We start from the raw sequence: 27,454 nt of genomic DNA, 5'->3' as shown, positions 1-27,454 counted from the left end.
TATTAATGAAATGAATGGTTTCCTATTTTCCTCTGTCATTTCCAGTATGTTTCCCAAAGGTTATATACCTGGGAAAAGATCCCCAGGTGATTCTCATGTACTTTGTCTTGTGAGAACCAGTGCTTTTTAGCATTAATTTTTGCCCTTGTTTATATACTTTATTGTTTTGTTTTATTATTATTTAATGATTTTATTTTCTGTTTCTGTAGTTGCAGATTCTTGTGAGGCTAGCATACCTATTATCAAATATTATCATGTATTTGATTTCCAAAATGATATTCTTTTTCTAAGCTATTGCTAACTCTGATTAACTTAGGATGTAGTGATGCTGTTTGGCCTTTGCATGGTATAATCATATTTACAAATTAAGTCTGCTTTTAATTTTCTCAGTAGTCTGCTACCATTAGTTAAAATATTCTTATCTGTTGGCATGACCGTAATGACAAATACAGGCTTGATCATTAAAATTGTGGGGCAATGTTCGATTAAAGGACGTGTCATGTGATGATATAGAATATTCTATGTCTTGAGTATCATTAGGAGAAAAACTTAAAAAATTATCATAGAGACCTTAAGAATAGATCACAAGAGTATATCTTCTGTCCCTAGTTTTATAAACACTGCTATAAAATTTTTAAACATAGATTTTTGCTTTCTCTAAAGATCTCTATTTGGAAGTGAAGAAATTGATTGGAAGGGAGTTGGGGGTTATGGATATGATTAAGAAGGAATTTCAGAATCACTTAGCTATATCCTTGTACTCCAAATAAGATTACCATATATAGGAGTGTATTGTTAGATAAAGTGCTTTATGTGGTATCTGATGTATCACTCCTTTTCATTCACTATCATACAATGTTAATCTTGGCTTCTTAGTTTTATCCTGTCATATTTGATTATTTTTTCATTTGATAAATTTGTTTCCCATGTGAGATTGTGAACTATGGTGTTGGAAAAGACTCTTGAGAGTCCCTAGACTGCAAGGAGATCAAACTAGTCAATCTTAAAAGATATCAGTCCTAAATATTCATTGGAAAGACTGATGCTGAAGCTGAAGCTCCAATACTTAGGCCACCTAATGTGAAGAACTGACTCATTGGAAAAGACCCTGATCCTGGGAAAGATTGAAGGCAGGAGAAGGGGACAACAGAGGATGAGATGGTTGGATGGCATCAGTGACTTGATGGGCATGAGTTTGATCAATCTTCAGGAGTTGGTGATGGACAGGGAAGTCTGGCATGCTGCAGCCCATGGGGTCGCAAAGAGTTGGAAGTGACTGAATGACTGAACTGAACTGAACTGATATGAGGTTGTAACCCAGCAGAGTATATTATGTGTACATACTTGGTTTAGTCACTAAATCATGTCCAATCTTGCGATCGCATGGGCTATAGCCCACCGGGCTCCTCTGTCCATGTGCGTGGGATTTTCCAGGCAAGACCAGAGTGGGTTGCCATTTCCTTCTCCAGGGGATCTTCCCCACCCAGGGATCCAACCCAGGTCTTCTGCACGGCAGGCAGATTCTTTACCGACTGAGCCACCAGGGAATTCCTTAATAGGTGCTTAATGAATTGAACTTTACCAGCTCAACTAAGAAAAACTCTCATAAATATTTATTAGAGGAGAATTAACACTTAGATTGGGGCTTCTCAGGTGGCTCAGTAGTAAAGAATCCCCCTGTGAAGCATTAGTGTGATCCTTGGGTTGGGAAGATCCCCTGCAGAAGGAAATGGCAACCCACTCCAATATTCTTGACTGGGAAATCGCATGGACAGAGGAGCCTGGCAGTCTACAGTCCATGGGGTCACGAAAGAATCAGACATGACTTAGAAAACACTTAGATCATTTCCTTGTGAAAATATTTGTTAAAATTAAACTTAAAAAATAATTTATTTGCTGTAATTCTAGGTGTAACTAGGACCACAGAGGTATCTCTTTGAGCTGTAGTTTTTACCTTTGTATTTAGACCAAGTCGAATCAGTATGTTTTTGAAGTAAGTTTTTCTATAAATATTTTATTTATGATTTTTTTTTTTTTTGCTTAGAAAATGACATTGTATCAAAGTTACTGTTATGTGAAGATCAGAAGATGCTTAGTAGTAATTGTAAATACATATAAAGTCTTCCCAGGTTAATCTTTTCTGTATTTACTATTTGTCATTAAAGTTTAAGGTAATGATTCTTAATATTTCTTTTTCTTTTTAAATAGATACGATGATGCTCTTCAGCTATATGATCGAATTTTACAAGAAGACCCAACTAACACTGTAAGTTAGCTGGTTGTCCTAAAGATCAGTTAATTCTGTGTTAAGAAGTGAAATTATTTTAGAAATAATGGAAGAAGACACATGGAAACATTTTATTTTGTTATTTGAAATATCTCATGATGGGTCACTTGAAAAAAAGTAGGTTTTAACTCTTCAGTTAAATCTGACAAGATCTCTTATTAGAAAGCAGCTAGTTGAAATTTAGATAGAATAAATTTTATGTGCTTATAAGAACAAACACCTGTCAGAACTTATAGTTTCTGTAATATTTTCAAGTTTATTAAATACTAACTTGTCTTGTTTGGGTAGTTATATTTTAGTTCTCTTATTGAAGAATGAAAGATGTCATATCAGTAATTAATGTATGGAATTAATTAATGAAAGGCTTTTTGGTAGTATGACCTGTTATAAAAATATCCTGGTGAAAAAAATTTTTTTTAATATTGAGAACATTTTAGTTTATTGGTATAATGGCTTAGATTATTTCTTTTAATATAATCCCACCCTAGGGAAATTTTCTCTGGTAACTTCCTAGGTGTTATGTAGATATTTAAATGGTAAGGATTCTCAGAATATAGAAATTCAGAGAAAAGTTTTGACAGCTGCAAGCCTATGTGTTATTAAAAAGCAGTTAATTTAGATATTCCAAATATCTAAAAAGTTGAAATTGAAAAAATTTAATAATCTTTTAATTTTATTTATCCTAATACATTGCTCTCTGTTTTAATAAAATAATCCCTTATAAAAAGCACCATTTTTCGTTCCCTGAAGATTTTCTCATGTACTTATTTGAGCTGTAAGATTTCACCAGTTTTAAAGGTATTCATTTTTTTTTTGCAGGCATATATTGAAAATATGATACCAGATTTCTGAAAAACTTGTTTCACGTAATTTTCTCATGCTAGTTTAAAAATCGGTAGTTTGTAATGTATTTTTTAGAATTAGAAGTCAAATATTTCTGTGTCAGTTTAAGTTGGACATATTTTAAAGAAATTACTTCACTACAGGGTCTAAGATAATATGTAACTAAATATTATCCTGTCTTTGTAGTACTTACCATGTTTTATGACTTGGCTCCCCTCATAGATTATCTGAGGGGGTAGTAACTAAATCATTTGGTTGTTAGGTAAACATTTTAGAACAAAGTGACTGAATTCAGCTTTGTTAGATGTATTATTCTTTCATCAAATGTTATTTTTATCTAATCTTCTCTCAGTCCCTTCTGTCCTTCTAGAAATATTTATTTGAATATCTGTCAGGAGCCACCAAAGGGTTGGTGTTACTAAAAATAAAGACAGTATTTCTGTTACCATATCCATAGAAAGCACTGTGGTAGACATTAAGGGAGAAAAACAAAGCCATATAAGACCTAGAACTAATAAAGTCTGGTAGGGGAAGACTTTACTTACATTAAACAGTACAGACAGAGTGCCTGAAGAACTATGGATGGAGGTTCATGACATTGTACAGGAGGCAGGGATCAAGACCATCCCCAAGGAAAAGAAATGCAAAAAGGCAAAATGGTTGTCTGAGGAGGCCTTACAAATATCTGTGAATAGAAGAGAAGCAAAAGACAAAGGAAAAAAGGAAAGATATACCCATTTGAGTGCAGAGTTCCAAGGAATAGCAAGGAGAAATAAGAAAGCCTTCCTGAGTGATCAATGTAAAGAAATAGAGGAAAACAACAGAATGGGAAAGACTAGAGATCTCTTCAAGAAAATTAGAGATACCAAGGGAACTTTTTTATGCAAAGATTGGCACAATAAAGGACAGAAATGGTATGGACCTAACAGAAGCAGAAGATATTAAGAAGAGGTGGCAAGAATACACAGAAGAATTATACAAAAAAGATCTTCACAACCCAGATAATCACAATGGTGTGATCACTCACCTAGAGCCAGACATCCTGGAATGTGAAATCAAATGGGCCTTAGGAAGCATCACTATAAACAAAGCTAGTGGAGGTGATGGAATTCCAGTGGAGCTATTTCAGATCCTAAAAGATGAAGCTCTGAAAGTGCAGCACTCAATATGCCAGCAAATTGGGAAAACTCAGCATTGACCACAGGAATGGAAAAGGTCCGTTTTCATTCCAATCCTAAAGAAAGGCAATGCCAAAGAATGCTCAAACTACAGCACAATTGCACTCATCTCACACTCTAGTAAAGTAATGCTCAAAATTCTCCAAAATTCTCTTCAAAATTCTCTGAAGCCAGGCTTCAGCAGTATGTGAACCGTGAACTTCCAGATGTTGAAGCTGGATTTAGAAAAGGCAGAGGAAGCAGAGATCAAATTGCCAACATCCCTTGGATCATCAAAAAAGCAAGAGAGTTCCAGAAAAACGTCAACTTCTGCTTTATTGACTATGCCAAAGCCTTTGACTGTGTGAATCACAACAAACTCTGGAAAATTTTTAAGGAGAGGGGACTACCAGACCACCTGACCTGCCTCTTGAGAAACCTGTATGCTGGTCAGGAAGCAACAGTTAGAACTGGACATGGAACAACAGACTGGTTCAAGATAAGGAAAGGAAAACTTCAAGGCTGTATATTGTCACCCTGCTTATTTAACTTATACACAAAGTACATCATGAGAAAAGCTGGGCTGGATGAAGCACAAGCTGGAATCAACGCTGGGAGAAATATCGGTAACCTCAGATATGCAGATGACACCACCCTTATGGCAGAAAGTGAAGAGGAAATAAAGATCCTCTTGATGAAAGTGAAAGTGGAGAGTGAAAAAGTTGGCTTAAAGCTCAGCATTTAGAAAACTAAGATCATGGTATCCGGTTCCATCACTTTATGACAAATAGATGGGGAAACAGTGGAAACAGTGACAGACTTTATGTTCTTGGGCTCCAAAATCACTGCAGATGGTGACTGCAGCCATGAAATTAAAAGACTCTTGCTCCTTGGAAAAAAGGTTATGAACAACCTAAAAAGCATATTAAAACACAGATACATTACTTTGCTGACAAAGGTCCGTATAGTCAAAGCTCTGGTTTTTCCAGTAGTCAGGTATGGATGTGAGAGTTGGACTATAAAGAAAGCTGAGCGCCGAAGAATTGATGCTTTTTTTTTTTTTTTTAATTTTATTTTATTTTTAAACTTTACATAATTGTATTAGTTTTGCCAAATATCAAAATGAATCCGCCACAGGTATACATGTGTTCCCCATCCTGAACCCTCCTCCCTCCTCCCTCCCCATACCATCCCTCTGGGTCGTCCCAGTGTACTAGCCCCAAGCATCCAGTATCGTGTATCGAACCTGGACTGGCAACTCGTTTATTACATGATATTTTACATGTTTCAATATCATTCTCCCAAATCTTCCCACCCTCTCCCTCTCCCACAGAGTCCATAAGATTGTTATATACATCAGTGTCTCTTTTGCTGTCTCGTACACCGGGTTATTGTTACCATCTTTCTAAATTCCATATATATGCGTTAGTATACTGTATTTATGTTTTTCCTTCTGGCTTACTTCACTCTGTATAATAGGCTCCAGTTTCATCCACCTCATTAGAACTGATTCAAATGTATTCTTTTTAATGGCTGAGTAATACTCCATTGTGTATATGTACCATAGCTTTCTTATCCATTCATCTGCTGATGGACATCTAGGTTGCTTCCATGTCCTGGCTATTATAAACAGTGCTGCGATGAATCAGGCTCTACTACAAAGCCACAGTTATCAAGACAGTATGGTACTGGCACAAAGACAGAAATATAGATCAATGGAATAAAATAGAAAGCCCAGAGATAAATCCACGCACATATGGACACCTTATCTTTGACAAAGGAGGCAAGAATATACAATGGATTAAAGACAATCTCTTTAACAAGTGGTGCTGGGAAATCTGGTCAACCACTTGTAAAAGAATGAAACTAGACCACTTTCTAACACCATACACAAAAATAAACTCAAAATGGATTAAAGATCTAAACATAAGACCAGAAACTATAAAACTCCTAGAGGAGAACATAGGCAAAACACTCTCTGACATACATCACAGCAGGATCCTCTATGACCCACCTCCCAGAATATTGGAAATAAAATCAAAAATAAACAAATGGGACCTGATTAACTTTAAAAGCTTCTGCACATCAAAGGAGACTATTAGCAAGGTGAAAAGACAGCCTTCAGAATGGGAGAAAATAATAGCAAATGAAGCAACTGACAGACAACTAATCTCAAAAATATACAAGCAACTCCTACAGAGTTGATGCTCTTGAACTGTGGTATTGGAGAAGACTCTTGAGAGTCCCTTGGACTGCAAGGAGATCCAACTAGTCCATCCGAGGAAAATCAGGGTGATTTTCCTGATTTTTCCTGAAAATCAGGACTGATTTCCTTTATTCCAGTATTCCAGTATTCATTGGAAGGATTGATGCTGAAGCTGAAACTCTAATACTTTGGCCCCCTGATACAAAGAACTGACTCATTTGAAAAGATCCTGATGTTGGGAAAGATTGAAGGTAGGAGGAGAAGGGGACGACAGAGGATGAGATGGCTGAATGACATCACCGACTCAATGGACATGAGTTTGAGTAAAATCTGGGAGTTGACTATGGACAGGGAGGCCTAACATGCTGCAGTCCATGGGGTCACAAAGAGTCAGATCCGACTGAGTGACTAAACTGAACTGAAACAGTAATGTTACTGTGTAGAAGTTTCATGGTTATATCCATAGTTAAAATTCAAGCTTTTATACTGCAGGGTTTTGGATTGTTGAACACTGACTTTATGACTCTTTCATCGATCTTGTGCTCCTGTATTCCTGGATATCCAGTATAAAAATGAGGTTATTCATTAAAGTTTTAAGGAGCTCTCTTTCCCTCTCATATGCATTCACTATTATTTCAAAAAATATTTGTTGAGTGCTTGCTTTGTGCTTGGTATAGAGACTAGAAGGATGATTTAGACATTATCCTTGAGTTTGGTTTAGATAGATAGCATGATATACTTAACAGATTATAGACCTTGAAATAGACTTACTAAATCCTGATTCTTTGGTGATTTGCTGCAGTATTTCTGAGCCTTGTAGGCCTTGATGGTTGAGCATGGCTTAATTAAGACAGATGACGGGCTGGGGAAAGACATCATATTCCATTATGTAACAAGTAAGCCTTAGGGTTATTAAAGTACAGGACTTACCTTGGGAGAAAAGAAAAAAGTGATTGAAGTGGAAGTTTCAGATTTACGGAGGTTGCTAAAATGGGTCATCTCATCTATTTTTTAAAAATTGTGAAACGCTCTTTTGAAAAAAGTAATATGTATGCATATTAAAAATTACAAACAATACTAGCATATATGTTGAAAAATAAGTCCTCCGATCCCAGATCTCATGCCCTCCTTCACTTAGGCAAATGTTTCTTAAGAATTTTTCCAGAAATTTTTTCTCATGCACACACAAATAGGTCTGTATGCATGTGTGTGTATGTGTGTGTGTCCCTTTTAATAGGGAGAATGGTTGGAAATGCAGATGGTGACATACTCTACCTTTTACGTAAAAGTGTTCAGTTGTGTCCAACTCCTCTGTCCATAGCATTTTTCAGGCAAGAATATTAGAGTGGGTTGCCCTTTGCTTTTCCAGGGGATCTTCCCAACCCGGGATTGAACCTGTGTCTCTTCTTCTTCTTTTTTTTTTTTTCAATCCTTCCCTTCCCTCCCTCCCACCCCTGCTAAACTGTGTCTCTTGGGTCTCCTGCATTGGTAGGTGGATTCTTTATCCTTGAGCTCCCTGGGAAGCCCCAAACTCTACCTAAGTCATCTATGTTAGCACATCCTTTATCTCATCCTTTAAGTTGCTGCATAGCACTGTAGTATAAGGATGTATAATCCTTATTTTGATGAAAAACTTTCTTGAACTAATTAAGTCCCTTTGGTATCTGATGCATTCCTCCCAGAAGCAGTGTTGAAGTGCGTGTCATTTGTAGAATAGATTCCTAGAAGTGAAATCTGAGTCAGGAGGTCCATGTATCTTAAAAGTTAACAGATACTGCCTAATTTCCCTCCACAAAAGCTTTTTAGTTATCTATACTCACTTACATGGTATATGAGAGTGCTTCTTTCCCAGTATCCTCCCACATGGTGTATTATCACCTTTTTTCATTTTTAATTTTTGCCAATGGTGGCTCAGACAGTAAAGTGTCTACCTGCAGTGCGGGAGACCCGGGTTCGATCCCTGGGTTGGGAAGATCCCCTGGAGAAGGAAATGGCAACCCACTTCAGTACTCTTGCCTGGAAAATTCCATGGACTGGGGAGCCTGGTGGGCTACAGTCTGTGGGGTCGCAAAGAATCGGACATGACTGAGCGTCTTCACTTTCACTTTCAGTGTAATTAGTTAAATATATAATTTGCATATGAGAGATTCTGAGTATCTTTTAATATGCTTAAAAGGCCATTTTTATTTCTCTTTTTGAACTGCCTTCTTTAATGCAGTTATTTCATGAAATTTCATTTCTAGTCTTATTGAAGACAGCATGGTTCTAGCACTCTGCATAAGTTTAACCTACCCCTTCTTCACCACTGATTCACCACTGAGGAAGACTAGGGCTTTAAGGGGCAATATTTTATACCTTTTAGTTGGCTCATTGTCCTGAGTGATTGGCAGTACAAGAAGTTCAACATTTGTGAACAACCTGGTGTTACACTTCAGAATTTTTTTTTCTGCATTATCAATTAAGTTTTTATTTCTCTTTTTGATTTCTTCTTGTTTTAATTGTGGTTGATTTGCAATGTTCTTTTTGTTTTAGGTATCAGAATAGTAAGTTGAGTTTTTTTGTAGATTATTCCTTTATAGGTTATTACATGATATTGAGTATAACAGAATTTTAATTCTTAGAAAATGGGGAGTGAAGTCAAATTTGATTGGCAAAGTACCACCAGATTTTTTGTTTTAAAGATAACTGCCAGTAATGTGGGAGATGGTTTGAAAGGGGTTAAAAGAGATGAATTATGTAATTTGGAGACGGTTCTGTCTTAGGCTAGAGATTATAGGGATCTAAGGTGGCTTACTGGTAAAGTACAAACTAGAACTCCCTCTACCCCAGATGTTGAGATCCAGAAAGACCACTGCCTCTAAGGCTTATGCCATGCCCCTTATTTTGGAATTAGATATAATTGCCTCTGTGCCAAGCTTGAAGATGCTTTTAGAAGGCCATATTTCCCAGGGTCATGGCATAAGCCTTGGAAGCAAAAGAACCTGGAATTCTCCTTTCCCTCTGTTGGCCAGTGGTCTTTCTGGGTCTCAGCATCTGGGGAAGGGGTTGCTCTGCATTGTACTTACTGGTAGACCTTAGTCCTTTAATCCTTTTCTAGGTTCTCGTCCTGTGTGGCCTATTTTTTTTTTTTTTTGAAGATGTAACATGTCTTTCAGGAAAAAATTGATAGCTAACTATAATAGATAATTGGAGAAGGCAATGGCACCCCAGTCCAGTACTCTTGCCTGGAAAATCCCATGGGCGGAGGAGCCTGGTAGGCTTCAGTACATGGGGTCGCGAAGAGTCCGACACGACTGAGCGACTTCACTTTCACTTTTCACTTTCATGCATTGGGAAGGAAATGGCAACCCACTCCAGTGTTCTTTCCTGGAGAATCCCAGGGATGGGGGAGCCTGGTGGGCTGCCGTCCATGGGGTCACACAGAGTCGGACACGACTGACGAGACTTAGCAGCAGCAGCATAGTAGATAATGGTACAGAGGTATGTAACAAATTTATGATCATAAGAACTTTTTGGCGTTTCATATTTTATAATAGAAATCCTGGCTCCATTATTAAAATATCTTGTAAAATGTGGAGCACTTTTCATTTTTGACTTAAAGATCGATCTAAAGAAGAAATTCAGAAGAATTCAAAACATTGGCATATTTCATAAGATGTGAGAAAGAAATATAAATGGAAATTGATAAGCACTTAAGACTCAGTGTTTAGTCTAATGCTATTATTTAAACTATTTTGGCATATAATTTATGTAGAGTAGACTGCACATATTTAAAGTGTATAATTTAATAAATTTTGACAATTATATACACCTGTGAAACCATCACCACAATTAAGATAGTGAACAGAATCATCGTCTAAAGTTTTCTTTGCCCCTTCTGATTTTTATATTCATATATATATGAATATATGTAAATATTGTTTCTTGTAGTACATAATTAAATTACAAACAATTTTATCCTTTTGGGTCTTTGTGAGACAGGCCCAGAACATTGTTTATCCTGGGACTAATTATTCCCCAATAGGTCTATCTTAGTACTCTATCCACTGTCCTAGGAATCATGGCGGAGAAGGCAATGGCACCCCACTCCAGTACTCTTGCCTGGAAAATCCCATGGATGGAGGAGCCTGGTAGGCTGCAGTCCATGGGGTCGCTAAGAGTCGGACACGACTGAGCGACTTCACTTTCACTTTTTCACTTTCATGCACTGGAGAAGGAAATGGCAACCCACTCCAGTGTTCTTGCCTGGAGAATCCCAGGGGCAGGAGAGCCTGATGGGCTGACGTCTGTGGGGTCACACAGAGTCGGACACGACTGAAGTGACAGCAGTAGCAGCAGCAGGAATCATGGCATTTTCCAGTCTGGCTGGTAGAAAGACACTGTTCCCAGCCTTGTGTGAGCTCTGGGGCACTTTTCCCACTAAATGTTTCTCTTAGATATTTTCTTGGCATTTGAAGTTTCCTCGTACACATGCACTGATCAGTACTGATCAGTACTAATCACTACTCCAGGGGATCAGTATTCTCGTAAACATGCGCCCATCAGTACATAAGTACTGAGTACTTAAGGGGAACCCTTGAGATTCAAAGGAAATCTCTTTAGAGTCTTATATATTTTTCTTTCTTTTCTTGTACTCTGCCCCATGAACTCTAGCGTGTTGATCTTCTTGGACTCTTGAGTGCTTTCTGAACTCATGGATTCGTCTGGGCTCAACCTGGTTTTCTTTTCTTGCACAGCACCCTTGAAACTCTCAAAGCAGTTGAACCAGGGCAATAAAAATAAGGCTCACCTTGTTCGTTTCTGCCTGTCAGGAATCTCTCTCTCTTTTTTTTTGCCTTTTGTCCTCTGCCTTAAAAATAGTTGTTACATATATATTTATATATAGTTACAGTTGGCATTTTTAGGCAAGAGGATAAAACTGCTCCCTGTTACTCCATCTTGGCTGGAAGTGAAATCCCTGCTTAGTAGTCTTTTTAAATGATCTTGATAAGTGAAGTTTTTTGTTTTCCAAAATGTTATATTATTTTTCTGTAGAAGGACTATTGTGTGTGAATTAATGATATATTGTTGCCTGTATGATGCTGATTGCCATGTAGGTTTTTCTTTAAACTGTCATGTGTAGTTTCATTTAAGAAGACTGATTTTACATAGTTGAATAGTTACTACTTAAAAGTTTGCTTTTAACCTTAGAATACTAGGAGATAGAATACTGTATCTTAGGTTTAGAGTGGTTTAGCAATATATTGCTTATATAGTAGAGATTTGGGAGCATGTTTCCCAAATTGATTAATAAAACCTTATATTTTAAATCTTTGCTTGTACTTCACTGAGGTGTTTATAAGGTGGAAAACTCTTTAGTTTTTAAAATAGACTATTAAAAAGTTAATACCAATTTTTTTTGTCTTACATTATTTTAAAATTGTAGTATTCCACCTACTACCAATATCTGTTCAAAATAATAGTAACAAATTAATTTGTAATATCTCAGTTTTTTTCAGGAACTCTAATCAATGAATCTAGAATGGTAATGAGAAATTTGAGATCCCTACTTCTCATCTTTCCTCTCTTGATGCATTTAGGTTGTTTAAACCTCTGTTTTCCATTTATGAAAGGGTTTTTTATTTTGTTTTAAAGGCATTTAAAAATATTAATTATCTATGAAACACTAGTAATGCTTTGTAAACAGTATTCGACAAAATGCTGCTGTCCTAAAACTTTGGTGTGTGTTCAACAGGAGAGACATGATTCTGTTGTCAAATCACTGAGAAAAAGTTAGTATTAGATGTATTTTTTAAAAAATGAAACTCATTTGTGAATAATGGTATCCATTACAGAGTTCATACCACATCTCTTACTATGACTATAGAAGTACTGGTTCCTATTCATGTTTGTAGTTTGACTTTTTGTCTCTTATTTACGGAATTTGAATGCAGTATTTTCAACAGGTTTCACTGCATCTGTTCAAAATCATTTTAACTGGCAAAGATCCAAGGACTGGGGCAAGTTACTTTTAGAGCTTCACTTTTACTTTCCTTCTGTATTCTTTATGAATTGAGTGTATTTATTATGGTCCTTTCATTGTTGTAAATAGTAAAATTATTAAAAAAAATATTGCTTACTGTGCGGCAGGCATTGTGGTAGGCCTTCAATATGAGCTATGTAATCAAGGATATATATTTTTAACAGATGTGTTTTTTTAATTACCAAAATATTATTATCACTATTATTATAAATATGGCTCTTGGCTTTATTTATTGGAAGTCTCTTATTAATTTTATCTGATGTTTTTTTACTTTCAGTTTTTCAGAAAGTCCACCTTTCCACCCCAGGACAGATAGCTCTTTTGATCTAAGGAGGCTTCATTCATTTTACTTTCCTTGTCTGTATCTTGTGGAGTGTGTGTTATTTAAAAGAATGACAGTCATGTTCATAACTAATAAGCCTAATTTAGCCCTAATTATAGTGTGTTTTATTCTTTAGCCTTCTGCATTAAACAGAGATAAAGGGGATGTAAATTTAATAATTCACACAGTACCCTCCAGTCTCTGATTGTTCACTGTGGCCCCAAACATAAAGTCTTGATTATACACAATGCTGCCTTTGCTCCTGAGTTCTTCCTAATATTCAATGTCCTCCCTCCATATAGTTTTCTCTTCTGCTTTCTTTATGTCTACTTGCATTTTGTATTTCAGTTCAGGTATCACATCTGGAACCCTCTTTGGTGTCTTTCCACCTCTTCCCCTCAGGCTATATTAGGATCTCTTCTATGTTGTCACAACATCCTAGGTACCTCTATCATTGTCTTTTTATTTGATGTATCTTTCTGTTATCAGACTTAACTCCCAAAAGGAATTATCTGTTCCTTTTTTTATTCTTATTTTCACTGTCTAGCACAGTACCTGGCAAACAACAGATGTTCATTATGTGTTTGATTAATGTGTAAATAAATGGCATTTATTTTTCTATTTATATTTGAAAAGCTTTAAGGTGCAAGTTTTAAATGTTTGGTGTATTATAAAAAATATTTCTTTCAGAACCCATTTTATTTTTTGAAAGACTTTTAGCTAGATTTTTCTCTTAAAATTGTGAAAAAAGTTATTAGAGGCCATATTTGTATAATGACATTCAAGTGGCCACAGTAAGATTATTTTCTAATCTCCACTATCCCTCTATCTCTTAAGATACAGATCTTATGAATGAGACAGAGTAAAGGACTTTAGGCTGGATAAAGATTAAGATTCCCTGCTGGCTTGTAATTATCAGAATCTGGAAGGTTATTTATTTGAATGAAATGATGCATATATTGTATACATCAAAAGTAAAGCACATGTGATTGTTAGAGGAATGTTTGAACTCACCAGTGGGATGTCATGGGGTATGTTTATAAACTCCCACTAAGCAGTAGTTCTACAATGGAATTTCATTGGCATTGAGATAATAATTTGCACAGTCAAATTACCTTCTTTACAAAAACCCAGGGAATCATGAAGGCCTAATCCTTTATTAATGTCAACCCACAGGCTGCAAGAAAGCGTAAGATTGCCATTCGAAAAGCCCAGGGGAAAAATGTGGAGGCCATTCGGGAACTGAATGAGTATCTGGAACAGTGAGTGTCTTACAAGAGGATTGTGTTTTGTTATTCTGATAAATCTTTTTTAATTAAAATGGAATTTGCATTTGATTTCCTTTTTGCTTCCATGCTGTTCATTTACCGAATATCTACACATTTATTTTTTTTTCCCTTTACTCTCACCAGATTTGTTGGAGACCAAGAAGCCTGGCATGAACTTGCAGAACTTTATATCAATGAACATGAGTAAGTCATTAAACACATAAAATTTTGCTAGGAAATGCAATTTTCATCACTGTGTAAGTTCAGGAGTTATAGTAGTTTCTGAAGGATCGGTGAGAAGATGTGAATTGTGTCAAATTAACAAAATAAATAAAAAAACAAATTGACAGTTTGTTGGTTATAATATGTGAATTGTTTTAAGTAGGTCAGTTGTGTTTTGCTAAATTATTTTTATTTGGGAAGTAAGTTTTCTTTTAAATCCAGATGGCATTCTTTGAAATTAGAAAGGCATGTATTTGCTGAGCTAAGGTTATTTATAGTGAATGAAAATTGTGAATTTTTAGAATTTAAATTGTTCTTATATACAAAGAGTATTATACTCCCTGCTGTTTAAAAATTCTGTCAATTGTATGCATTTATTAGCCTTAGCATGAAGAGAATCAACTCTTCCAGAGTAGAAGCGTTCTGTTGCCTGGGTAAAAAACCAAGAATAATCAAGAATGTTGAATGTTGTAGGAACTTGCTTATTGGATATTTAATGTTTTTGTTAGCTTTTTTTTTATTGCTGCAGTGACAGGAGGAAATCCCAGTGTGAGAGGATTAGCCTAGTCTTAGTGCAAGTTTTCTAATATCACAGCATTAATGCTAACCTCTATCTGGAGGCAGGTTTTTTTTTTTCCCCCCTTAGTTCTGAGTCTGAAGTATATCAGATTGTTTCTTTCATCCCTTTTGAGAGAATAGAATCAGATTCTCATGCGCATATTCTTATTGTGCATGAATACTTAGAATACTTAACCTCATTCTCATAGTACAAAATAGCTGACACAGGAAATAAAATCAAAGGAAGACACTTGTCTGTTGCCTTTGTTCAGGGCTATATGTGTATGTAAAAGGAAGAGTTAAGGTAGTTATATGTGTAATTCTAATAAAAGTGGGAGCCAAAATAAAAGTAATAGCTGTCATTTAATGAATGTGTACTGTATTCTGGGAACCATTTTTCAGTTCTGTTATACATGCTAGCTATCAGATGTTCTTTGTTTTTTAATAGGAAGTTATTTCCTGAATCATGTTAAGTATACATATGGGGATGTTTATATGATCATTCATGTAAATGTACTTAGATTTCTTTTATATATATAAGAGTGGTAGTGTATTTGGTTAAATGGTCATGTTTCTACTTTTCATTGTTTTAAAGTCAACATTTATATTGTTGATAAGTTCAGTTGGTAAGTCACGTCTGACTCTTTTGAGACCCCATGGACTGCATCATGCCAGGCTCCTCTGTCCTCCACTATTTCCCAGAGTTTGCTCAAATTCATGTCCATTGAGTCAGTGGTGATATATAACCATTTAAATAACATGAACTGAATTTTTGGAGTGCAGTAAAAAAAAAAATTAACAGTGGTTTTAATCTGTTCCTAAAGCAGATGGTAGTTATTTATATTTTTGTGCCTTTTGAAGATTTTGTGATTAAAACCATTTACAGAAATTTCAAAGCATCAAGGAAATTTTTTCTTTAAAGAAGTACCTAATACAGAAAATTTGGAAAACCCAATAAAGAATAAAGACAAAGACAAAAATCATGTGTAATTGCATCATCCTAAATTAACTACAGTTTATATTTGATATTTTCCCTTCAATATCCCTTGAAATAGAAACAATTATCTTTTGTAGCTTACAATTTTCACTTAGTTATATATTATCAAAAATTCCTTATCAGAGAAAATATTCTACAATGTGATTTTAATATTATTCCATCTTATTAATTAACCCTGGTATTCCTAATTTCCTAGTAAAATATAGTAATGCTGTACTATCTTCATTTTATTCTATTTGTTTTTAAGAAGTGAAATGTTATTTATAGATTACATGATTGCCAATTTAGAAAATTCTACAGAGTCTACAAAAAAGTCACTAGAACTAATGAGTATAGTAAACCTGCAGATAAGATATCACTTATATAAAAATCATATTTGTAAATACTGGCAACAAACAGTTGTAGTTTTAAATTAAAAGAAAGCATTCATAATAGCATAAAACACTTTGAAACATATATATTTTTTTAATGTAAATTGTGTGCTGAAAACTACAAAACATTAATTAAAAAAATTAAAGAGCACATAAATAATACCAAATTCATAAATTGGAAACTCAGCATTGTTTTGTTTTTAATTGAAGTATAGTTGATTTACAGTGTTAGTTTCAGCTATATAGCATAGTGATTCAGTTATACATACATGTAATGGTTGTCTTTATTTTTAGTTGTTTCCTTGGGCTAAATTCCTCAAAGTAGAATTACTTGATTAAATGATATATGCGTTTTTTAGTGATTTTGATAAATTGTTCCTAGGTGTTCACTAGAAAGGTAGTATTAATTTACTCTCACAGCAGAGTTATTAGAGTGTCCCCATAACAACAGTGGGTACTGTTGTTCTTTTTAATCTTTGCAGATTTTAATAGCTGAAAATTGGTTACACTTTTTTTAGGAGCTCTTTATATAAATGATATGAGCTAATACTAATTTTTTTAACTTATAGAAACTTTATATTTTTAGATGGCTAGATATATCAATTTATATTGCTTTCAGGTTTTCTATTCTCTAAGAACCATATAAATATATTCTCTTTTTTTTTCTACTTCTTTATCAGTTTTACTTTTTTGGATGTATTTGAAATATTTTGATAGTTCTTAAATAGGTTATACTGTATTTTTAACCTATCACTAAATTTATTATTTGCTTCATCTTATAATAGCCACATTCAGTTTTGCTTTGTTTTGGGTCTCTAAAGAGTTTATTGAGATATTGTTGGATAGAATCTTGGAAGAATCACCAGAAGTCAAGAGATACAAAGACAGAACAACATCTGAAAAGTAATTTCTTTTTATGGGAAATGATAATTATGTTCTGCATATCCTTTTGTCTTGTGTTACAAAGCTCCTTTTGATCTTGAAGCTAGTTACTTACAAAATGATTGTTTATTTTTTCCAGTTGAACATTTAGAAGGAAAATTTTAGATTTAGGGTGAGTGAAAATAAATATGTTAATATGTTTTGAAGCTATTTGAAAATTAGAATGTTCACTTAATTCATTTAATTTGTTTCAGCAAGTCATTGTGGTAGGTAGGATGTTTTTGGTAGAAGTGGTAAGTTATTGTCAGATATCAGTTTACCACAGTTTTGTGCACACAGTGGCAAAAATGTAGCAAGTTAGGAATTGCTTGATACATTTAACATTTTGACATTCTTTTCTGCATATTAATAGTTATAGTAAATCACAGGCAGATTGCTAATCTAGATCCAGACTTTTTTACTCAAAAAAGATTTCCACAGTAGGATGTTAATCTCAGTCTGTTCAGTGTTTTTATAGAGAAAAGGGGATATAAATTTCTGCCACGTACATTTTTAATATCTTTAAGTTGCTTTTATTTAAATTTGCTTCTGATTTATAAATTCTAGATACAGTTATTCCACTGGTATATATCACACTGGTTGATCATATTGAGACACTTTTCTAAATATAAAAAATTAGTTATAATTTTTGCCTTAATCCCAACAGTACATTATAAACATAATTGTGTATTTTGAACAAAGATACTGAATTTTTTTTTAATGTGATTTGTTGTTAAAACTGGCTATCAGCAAGGAGCAGTTTTTAAAAGTTAATTATGAATGTCATTATTGTAGCTCCAGCTTTACTGTAAGATTCTATAACAAAGGGAATTATCAAGATCTTGTAAGGAAAAAATCATAATACTGATAAAGCAGTCTAGGAGCAAATACTGTAGCCTATACATATGCTTTTGTGTGGAACAGAAGAACTTCACAAACACTTTAGTTACTGACTCTAATGTAGTAATAACAGTGGTTATTCTATTTTAAATGGATTCTCATTATTTTACTTCTCTAAATCTTAATTTCATTGAATTGTTGTATATAATAAATTAATGTAAGTATTTGGGATGGTCAATACCATCTGGATGATACATACCATCCTTGGGAGAATTTTGAAAATAGTCATCACTTAAATCACTTTCTTATGGCTCAGTACTCTTGGGCACTGCTGCCTGAGAAAAACTGGATTAGGCCATTTCTTGTTCCTTCCAGCTCTAAGTTTATTTCATTCTATACTTTATCTGCAAAATTTATTTGATTTTACATTTTGTAAAACTGGGGGAAGGTATCCCCTCCTTGTATGTGATGTTAATACTAAATAATTTTTAACAAAAATATATTGGCATTACTTTTTAATTAAAAACTCCTGTATACCCATTTTATGTTACTTAATGCTATGTAAGAATCAAGAGTCACAATTTTGCTCAACCATTTAAGTCTCTGAGAACATTTGTTCTTAGCGTTAATATGAATTTTTGGTGTACCCTAGTTAAAGGAACACATTTAGAAGGGAATTATCTTTTTGATGAACTTGAGTGTTTAAGGTAGACTTCCTCTTCTATACAGTGATGAATAAATATCAGATTGATAGTCACAATACTTTTGTTCTAGACGTTTATTCAGTTGTTTGTTCAGTGATTGTATAGCTATCATACATTAAGAACTAATACTAGATTTGGGGCATAAAAATGAAAAGGGTTAAATAGCAATGTGATCTTTCATGAGAATTATCTTTGAATAAGATCTTTAATAAATCTAAAATGCTATTATTTGGGGAGATCATTTGGGGAGGGTGTTTTTGGTTCCTTTATCCCTTTGGGTTTGATTGCTATATCCCTTTTTATGTTACCATTGACATATTCTTAACTACCATTACCACCACAATTTTTCATTGTAGTGTGTAGTGCATATAGGCAGTATGCTTAATAGTTGAGAGTATAGGTTTTCTGCTTATTTCCTAAGGTATTGGTGGAATTAAATGAGTTAATATTTGTAACAGCCAGAGAAGTACATGATACATAATAAACACATAAAAACAGTTAGCTATTATTAGTTTTGCACATGTGAAAAAACAGCCTACATATTTTGAAAAGTGAGTATATCAGACATTAGTGTAAAATAGGTACCTTTTTATATTGACAAATGTCAAAATTAATTTTAGTATCCTTTTATCTGTTACAATGTCATCACTTCCTCACTGGGACTAAATCTTATAATACCTGTGTTCTTTAGAATTTCCTTTAAATAATAAGGATATTTACATGACCTAAACATATAAAATACATTAAAGGGTAAATTATAGTCATGTAGGATAAAGCAACCCACTCCAGTGTTCTTGCCTGCAGAATCCCAGGGACAGGGGAGCCTGGAGGGCTGCCATCTATGGGGTCGCACAGAGTCAGACACAACTGAAGCGACTTAGCAGCAGCAGCAGCACCGGGATAAAGCTATTTTTCCAGAGCTCTTTGTGGCAATTTTTTCTTTAGGTGTTTTAGTAAAGATTTTGTTTCTCTGCCACATGATTAAGTAGTAGTAGAGTGCATATCAAAACCACTGACTTGAATAGGTTGGTAATGTCTGTGAAAGATTTTTAATGAATAGAGAATATCTAATAAAATGTTTATTTCCTCACCATACTTTAGCTATTTGAATATTAAATTATCAGTGGATGTCTGAAACTTATTTTATGTATAAACTGATCCAGGATCTTGAAGACTATGTTGTTAATAATGTTTGAATGTCATTGTAGTGACCCAGTTTTTAAAATGTAATGTCTTTTGATCATAGACTGCTTCAGGATTTAAGCTTCTGTTTATCCATTTCATTAAAAAAAAAAGTGATATTAAAAAATTTAAAAAGTGATATTATTTGTATTTACAAGTTCAAGATAAGTACTTTATTAATAAAACTTAATTTGGATAATATCACTAAAATTGTTTTAAAATCATTTTAAGGTGAAACTGACATACTATTTATGACTTTTAAAATTGGTGTTTTTCAGCTATGCTAAAGCAGCCTTTTGTTTAGAGGAGCTTATGATGACTAATCCTTACAACCACTTATACTGTCAGCAGTATGCCGAAGTAAGTGTTTCCAAAACCTAGTTGTATGTGATTTTATTTTTGTTGGTGTTGTATATTATTATGGAACTAAGAATATGTCCTTAATGTCAAGCAAGTATATAAATATTTAAGACATATTATGAAAATTGATTTGTGAAAGTAAAAGTTTTAAATTGTTAATATTGTAATGGAAATACTGATTTTTCAATTAAATGCCCTTATTTAAAATAGTGAAATTCTTTTTTAATTGTGTAGTATATTCTTTTCAAATTACGAATTATGTCACAGTTATCACCATTTAATGGCTTTTAAGGCATTTACAATGATTATGACTTTTACATCCATATTTTAGGAAATTTATATTACAGTCATTATTTTGGGAACTTAACTGTTAAGAATAGCAATACAGTTGACTCCTATAAGGTTAAAAGGACTTCATTGTTAAGGAATGTCAGTGGAACTAGGAAAGGACAAGTTAGTATGAATTCTAGGTTTATAATGCTAGTATAGTAATAGAAAATATAAAGTTGTAAAGCATTTGCAAGGCTGGCTTTTTTATATTGGCAACAGTTTTTAATTTTAAAAACTACTCAGTGATCTTGATGTTCGTAGAATGGTTTTGGGAGGTAGGTTTTACTTAAAATTTAGATTAGCTCTACAACTTTAAGATGAATTCTTTTAACAGCTTGCATTTGTTTACAGAAATATCTGTTTCAGTTACTAATGTCTATGGTATGATGAAGCATGCTACATTTCAAAGTAGTAAAATAAACAGATTTCAGCACTCTGTAATTTTTAACAGGTTAAATATACCCAAGGTGGACTTGAAAATCTTGAACTTTCAAGAAAGTATTTTGCACAGGCATTGAAACTGAACAACAGAAATATGAGAGCTTTGTTTGGACTTTACATGGTGAGTTGAGGTACATGTTTAATGTTATTTTATGAAATGTCATTTAAAGTCCATTACCTGTCCAAGTTTATCACTTCTCCTTTTTTTTTTGTATTTAATTGATAAGCATATGATGTTTTTCCTCTTGTTAATTATGAGCAACAGGTTATAAGGCAGTTATATTTTTGAATGTTAATAGAGCCTAGCTATTTGACATTTCATTGTAAATTGTCTTTTATCAGAATTTAAATCTGCCTTTGTAAAATTAAATAGTAGTGGATACAAAGCTGTGTTATGTATTTCTTGTTTTGTTATTCTTGGGTTTATGCCCAACATTGTATTAATTTTCTTAAATTATAATTGTTTGATATATTTTTAAATAAAAGATATATTAGAAGTAAAATTTCTAGTGCCAAATTAAAACTTTTTTTATGGTATAGACAAACAGTTTGGAAATTATTTATGGCAGGCATGTAATTAAACATTTCTTATGTTTATGTATGCCAAATGATGAGCTTAGAAAAAGTCAATTAACAATAGCTATGGGAAATAGAGGAAGAATTTACTGAACTTCAAAATTAAATAAAATGAGCTCCTTTCTACAGTCAGAAAGACTATAAAAATAAACTTCATTAATAGGCCAGTTCTTTGAAATTTTAATTTATTTTAGTCTTTTCATGGACTTTTGGATGAATGTTTTGTTGAAGCCTAGTGAAAAAGAATTGATTGTAGAAATGGAGGCAGGAAGAAACATAAATGAAATAATTTTCAGCAAAGAAATGGCAAAATAGAATTATAAAACAGTTAAAAGGACTTTCAAAAAAACTACTTCTGGATGCTACCAGTGCCAGTTATAGTAGCTTGCAGATACAATATGGTAGCAATGTCTATTTTTACCAAATACATTAAATGCTAATTTAAAAAAATAGGTAATGAATTATTAAATAGTAAAAGTACATAGTACTTTATGTGTCAGGCTCTGTTATGAGCTCTGTTTTTTATTGTAAATTATTAAATTCTCACATCAACTATTTGAGAAGGTACATTATTATTAATATTACCATTTCATGGAAAGTGAAATTAAGACACAGAGCATTCTGATTAATTTGCCCAAGGTTGAACACAAGCTACTAAAAGATTGAGCTGGGATTCCAGTTCAGGCAGTTGACTCCAGAGACATTTTCTTAACTACTGCATTTGCTTACATTCATACCAAAAAGGTAACATTAAAGACATAAAAGTTTAAAAATCAGATTTTGGCATATAAATTCCTTAGTGACAGAGAAGAAGACAGGAGGAAAAAGCTTATAGCATAGGCTAGGTCTAAAAGAAACCACAATGAACAGATCCTCTTAAGACATAAGATATATTTAAGCATAAGATAAAAGTTAAATCTTTCTCTTACCAGAAATACATACAGTTAAAAATTAGAATATGATTATAAGGTTTTACAGATTCTTTCATGGATCCCAAAGTACCAGTCCTTTGTTTAAATACAGTTTTTAAAAAGGAAAGGGTGAGTTTAATTGGTTATGGAACACAGTTTGGAAACTGTTGGTATAGTGAAAACAGAAATAGGTTGGAAGTGATGATCTCTTTGTTTCTAAGACTTTTATTAACTTACTTTAAGTCAGTTTACTCCTTTTGGACTTCATTGTTTTTCACATGTTAATGTAGGAAGTTGGATTAAATTGTTTTTGAGGTTCCTTATGTTAATAGTAATTCTATAATTCTGGAATAGAAAAACTGAAGTAATTCAGTAATAAGAAATTATAACAGTAAAATCCTGTAGTATTTAAGTGATAATGAAATTTTACCTTCCAGAGTGGTGGTAGATAACTAATAAAATAATTTTAGATGTTATTTAAGCTATCAGTTCATTGGATTATTCTGTTTGAAAATATGTTTTCATTTGTAAACACTAATTTATTCAACTTTGCATTAAAAACTACACAATTTAAAAAACTCTTAATTATTAGCCCATTGCAACCTTTTGATTGTCTTGGCTACATAAAAGGAATAAAATTGTTTTTAATGTTTTTTTGTTTGCTTTTAGTCTGCAAGTCATATTGCTTCTAATCCAAAAGCAAGTGCAAAAACAAAAAAAGACAACATGAAATATGCTAGTTGGGCAGCCAGTCAAATAAACAAAGCTTATCAGGTTAGTACTAATAATTTTATATTATCCCATAGGTCAGTTAATGTATTTCTTAGTTGTTTATTTTTCCATAAGCTATAAAGCCAGGTATCTATCATTGAACTTTTATACTTTTGGGTCTTTAGCAAATGTGTTTTAACTATGTAAATTAACTGGTAGGATCACATATTTTTTTCCTCAAAAGGAGTTTGTTACTGTTATGATCCCATAAAGAGCCTTATCATCTCAGCAATTCTGCATTTGGCAGATAAAAAGTAATTCAAAAAATCCAGAAAGGATAAATAAATTGCATGATGCATTTCAGAGGCAGATTGGGTATGTGAATTTATAATCAGAGATAACTCAAATAATAAAAACGGAGGAAGGAAAGCCTAAAAGTAAACTAACAAGACTACATAACAAAATTTATGTACTCTGCTTCCAGTCAGATCTTACCTGAAATGTCTCCACACGTTTCTTAGTTTTCTGAAGCTCATCCCTAGGAGATTCTTCAGGAAGGATTCATGGAAAAACACTTGTACTTATATCTTGCATATTCATATTTTATCCATCTATAGTCTATATTTGAAGGCCAGTTTGACTTCTTTACATCCTTTGGCTATTAAATACATTTACCTAAGTATTAAACATGTTGTTCTGTTTTTATTTATTTATTTAGGGTAAAATATTGCTGTCAAAGCAAGTTTGATGCCATCCTGATGACTTGAACCTATCGTCTGATTTTTGAAGGGAATTTTTTATCTTTAAAATCCAGTAATTTTACTGTAATAACGTTTGGTTGGTTATTCTTGAGTCAGTTTCCCCAAATATACTGTAAACCTTTTTAATATTTGGATTCATTCCTCTTAATTTGAGAAAAGTTGCTTTTCTAGAATAATTATTTTGAATTATTTTGCTTGATTGCTTAAGTTTTCTTTTTCAGGTTTCCAATTATAAGTTTACTGGATCTCCTTTCCCACTTCCTATATTATTCCTCTTTTTTTTTTTTTTTTAATATTTCTGTCATTTCCCGTGTTTTATTCTCTTCTTTTTCTTCATAGTAATTTTTTATAGAGTTCATATTCTTTTTGTTTTCTACATTTAAATAAGATAGTTTTTCTGGGCTATTAAGAGATTGTTTTTATGGTGTAAGGGGAGTTGGAGATAGGACAGGATAATTTTCCCAGCTTGGTCTTTATATACTGTCTCTTTGAAACAGAGAACTCACATATGACCTTTGTATACATCCAGTCTTTCTTAGAACTAGGTCTGGTTCATAATGATATTTCTGGCTTCAGCCTTTCTCTACCCCTGTTGGTCTTCAGGTCTTGAATTTTGAGGTGTTGTTCTCAGTTTTAAACGTTACATTTTGTTGTTGTTTCTCCTGGGATTTGCTCCCCCTGAGTGTTACTACCTCCCAGCTTCCCCTTCTCCCCTTATCTGGATCATCTCTCCCTCTTAACTTCAGTGTTTCTGACCTGTTCAATTTGGTTTCAGTTTCAGAAGTTTTCCTTCAGTATGAAGTTTTTTACCTTCCGGAAGAGGGTGTTTGCTGGATATTTCAGGGACTTTGAGGTCTTAGGCCATTATTGATAGATTTGTTTAGTGTCATATTTGCATGCAGTTTTTTTATACTTTGATTTGGAGGCTTTGAGACTGTCCTGATTTTACAAACCATTTGCTGATTCATCAGTTCATATTCTGGAGAAGGCAATGGCAACCCACTCCAGTACTCTTGCCTGGAAAATCCCATGAACCAAGGAGCCTGGTGGACTGCAGTCCATGGGGTCACTAAGAGTCGGACACGACTGAGCAACTTCACTTTCACGCATTGGAGAAGGAAATGGCAGCCCACTCCAGTGTTCTTGCCTGGAGAATCCCAGGGATGGGGGAGCCTGGGGGGCTACTGTCTATGGGGTTGCACAGAATTGGACATAACTGAAGTGACTTAGCAGCAGCAGCAGTTCATATTCTTTTCATTTCTGTGGCTTATAGAATACTAAGGTGTCCTCTTTTGCATCCTCTTGTGCCTCCCACATAGCTGTTGAGCTTTTGTAGGTCCCACTACTATCAGTAATATTAATATATTAATAACAACCTTTTAGGGTTTTGAAGAATTGCTCTGTATATATATACACACATATATATATGTATATATATATGTTTTTTTTTTTAAAGATGTCTTTTTTGGAATTGTTTCTTGTTATTTTGGTTTAGTTTTGGTGTTCTTTGTTTTTGTACTCTTGATTGGGGAGACTAAAACAATTTCAGTTCAGTCGCTCAGTCGTGTCCGACTCTTCGCGACCCCGTGAATCGCAGCACGCCAGGCCTCCCTGTCCATCACCAACTCCCGGAGTTCACTCAGACTCACGTCCATTGAGTCAGTGATGCCATCCAGCCATCTCATCCTCTGCCGTCCCCTTCTCCTCCTGCCCCCAATCCCTCCCAGCATCAGAGTCTTTTCCAATGAGTCAACTCTTCGCATGAGGTGGCCAAAGTACTGGAGTTTCAGCTTCAGCATCATTCCTTCCAAAGAAATCCCAGGGCTGATCTCCTTCAGAATGGACTGGTTGGATCTCCTTGCAGTCCAAGGGACTCTCAAGAGTCTTTTCCAACACCACAGTTCAAAAGCATCGATTCTTCGGTGCTCAGCCTTCTTCACAGTCTAACTCTCACATCCATACATAACCACAGGGAAAACAAATTTAAATTTAAAACAATGTATTGCCCTGCAATAACACTATTTAGTCACCTTTGTATAGTTTTATTATATATAATAAAACTGTTGGCATATTGCAAGTCAGAATATTTATAAGTATTAGCTAGGCTGTGCTTCTTCAAATGGAGGTTGAGATAGCTCAGATCTGTAATGGGGTTCCACACAGAGTAGGCTTAGGCAGGGGAGTATGAGGCAGGGAGGGAGGGGTAGTTTGTGATTTAAAAATAAGACTTGGATAAAATGAAAATAATAGTATGCGAACTACATCATTGTTTTTAAGATATTTTTGGGAAACAACTAGCTGCTCAGTGCTTTTTTTTTTTACATGGTATGACTATATTTCTAAAATAAATTTTTATTAAATTATAACATACGTAGGAAAAAAAACCCAAGTCACAAAGGTACGTTCCGATGAATTACACAAGTCAATGTATCCAGACAATAAATAGAAACATTATATCACCCCAAACCTTTATGATAGCTTTTTTCAAATTCTACTTCTGTCCCTCTCAAAAGTATGAATTTTTAATCCCATAGTCTTGGCTTTTTTTGAACTTTGTGGAATCAGACACTGTGTACGTATTTTGTCTGGCCTATTTCACTATTTATGAGATTTATTTTAAGTGTGTAGTTCATTCATTTTCATTGTAGTTTATTGTATGACCATACTGTATTTAGTCAGCTGTTGATAGACATTTGGATTATTTCTTGTTTGGGGCTATTATGAATGACACTGCACTGATACTGCTGTGCAAATCTCTTGGAGTATATGTACAAGTATTTCTGATGGGTGTATACCTTTGAGTGAAATACTGAGTCATAGGATGTACATATATCTAAATGAAGTAGATAAAGCTTGTTTTCCAGGTTACTTGTTTATAGTCCCATCAGCAGTGTTTAAGAGTTCTCATAGTTGCACATTCTCACCAACACTTCCTTCTGTTAGGTTTTATAATTAGTCATTATGATGTATGTGTAGTGGTATCTTGATCTTATTTCATATCTCCCTGATGACCAGTGAGGTTGAATACTTTTTCATATTTTTATGGTTGTTTGGATATCTTCTTTTATGAAGTCTATGTTTTCCATTGGGTTATGATTTTTTATCTTGTTTTTTTTTAGCGTTTTGATTTATGGGCCTTTTGTTCCTTATATGTGTCAAACAGTTCAGTTCAGTCACGCAGTTGTGTCCGACTCTTTGCAACCCCATGAATCGCAGTTTGCCAGACCTCCCTGTCCATCACCAACTCCCGGAGTTCACCCAAACTCATGTGCGTTGAATCGGTGATGCCATCCAGCCATCTCATCCTCTGTCGTCCCCTTCTCCTCCTGCCCCCAATCCCTCCCAGCATCAGAGTCTTTTCCAATGAATCAGCTCTTCGCATGAGGTGGCCAAAGTACTGGAGTTTCAGCTTTAACATCATTCCTTCCAAAGAACACCCAGGACTGATCTCCTTTAGGACTGGT

General features: G+C 34.1%; 1 protein-coding gene across 1 annotated transcript in view; it reads left to right on the top strand.

Moving 5' to 3' along the window:
* The window catches only part of EMC2 (ER membrane protein complex subunit 2), a 51,960-nt gene that overhangs the window by 16,171 nt on the left and 8,335 nt on the right, over positions 1-27,454 (top strand). The window contains exons 5-10 of the mRNA XM_061439136.1: positions 2,209-2,266; positions 14,014-14,099; positions 14,250-14,309; positions 20,179-20,260; positions 21,042-21,152; positions 23,188-23,292. Coding sequence (XP_061295120.1) covers positions 2,209-2,266; positions 14,014-14,099; positions 14,250-14,309; positions 20,179-20,260; positions 21,042-21,152; positions 23,188-23,292 — 502 coding nt within the window. The remainder of the gene's footprint in view (positions 1-2,208; positions 2,267-14,013; positions 14,100-14,249; positions 14,310-20,178; positions 20,261-21,041; positions 21,153-23,187; positions 23,293-27,454) is intronic.

This window comes from Bos javanicus, chromosome 14, assembly GCF_032452875.1.
Source record: "Bos javanicus breed banteng chromosome 14, ARS-OSU_banteng_1.0, whole genome shotgun sequence".
Lineage (NCBI taxonomy): Eukaryota > Metazoa > Chordata > Mammalia > Artiodactyla > Bovidae > Bos > Bos javanicus.
Note: the sequence above shows the minus strand (reverse complement) of the source record. Positions and strands in the feature narration are given on the sequence as shown.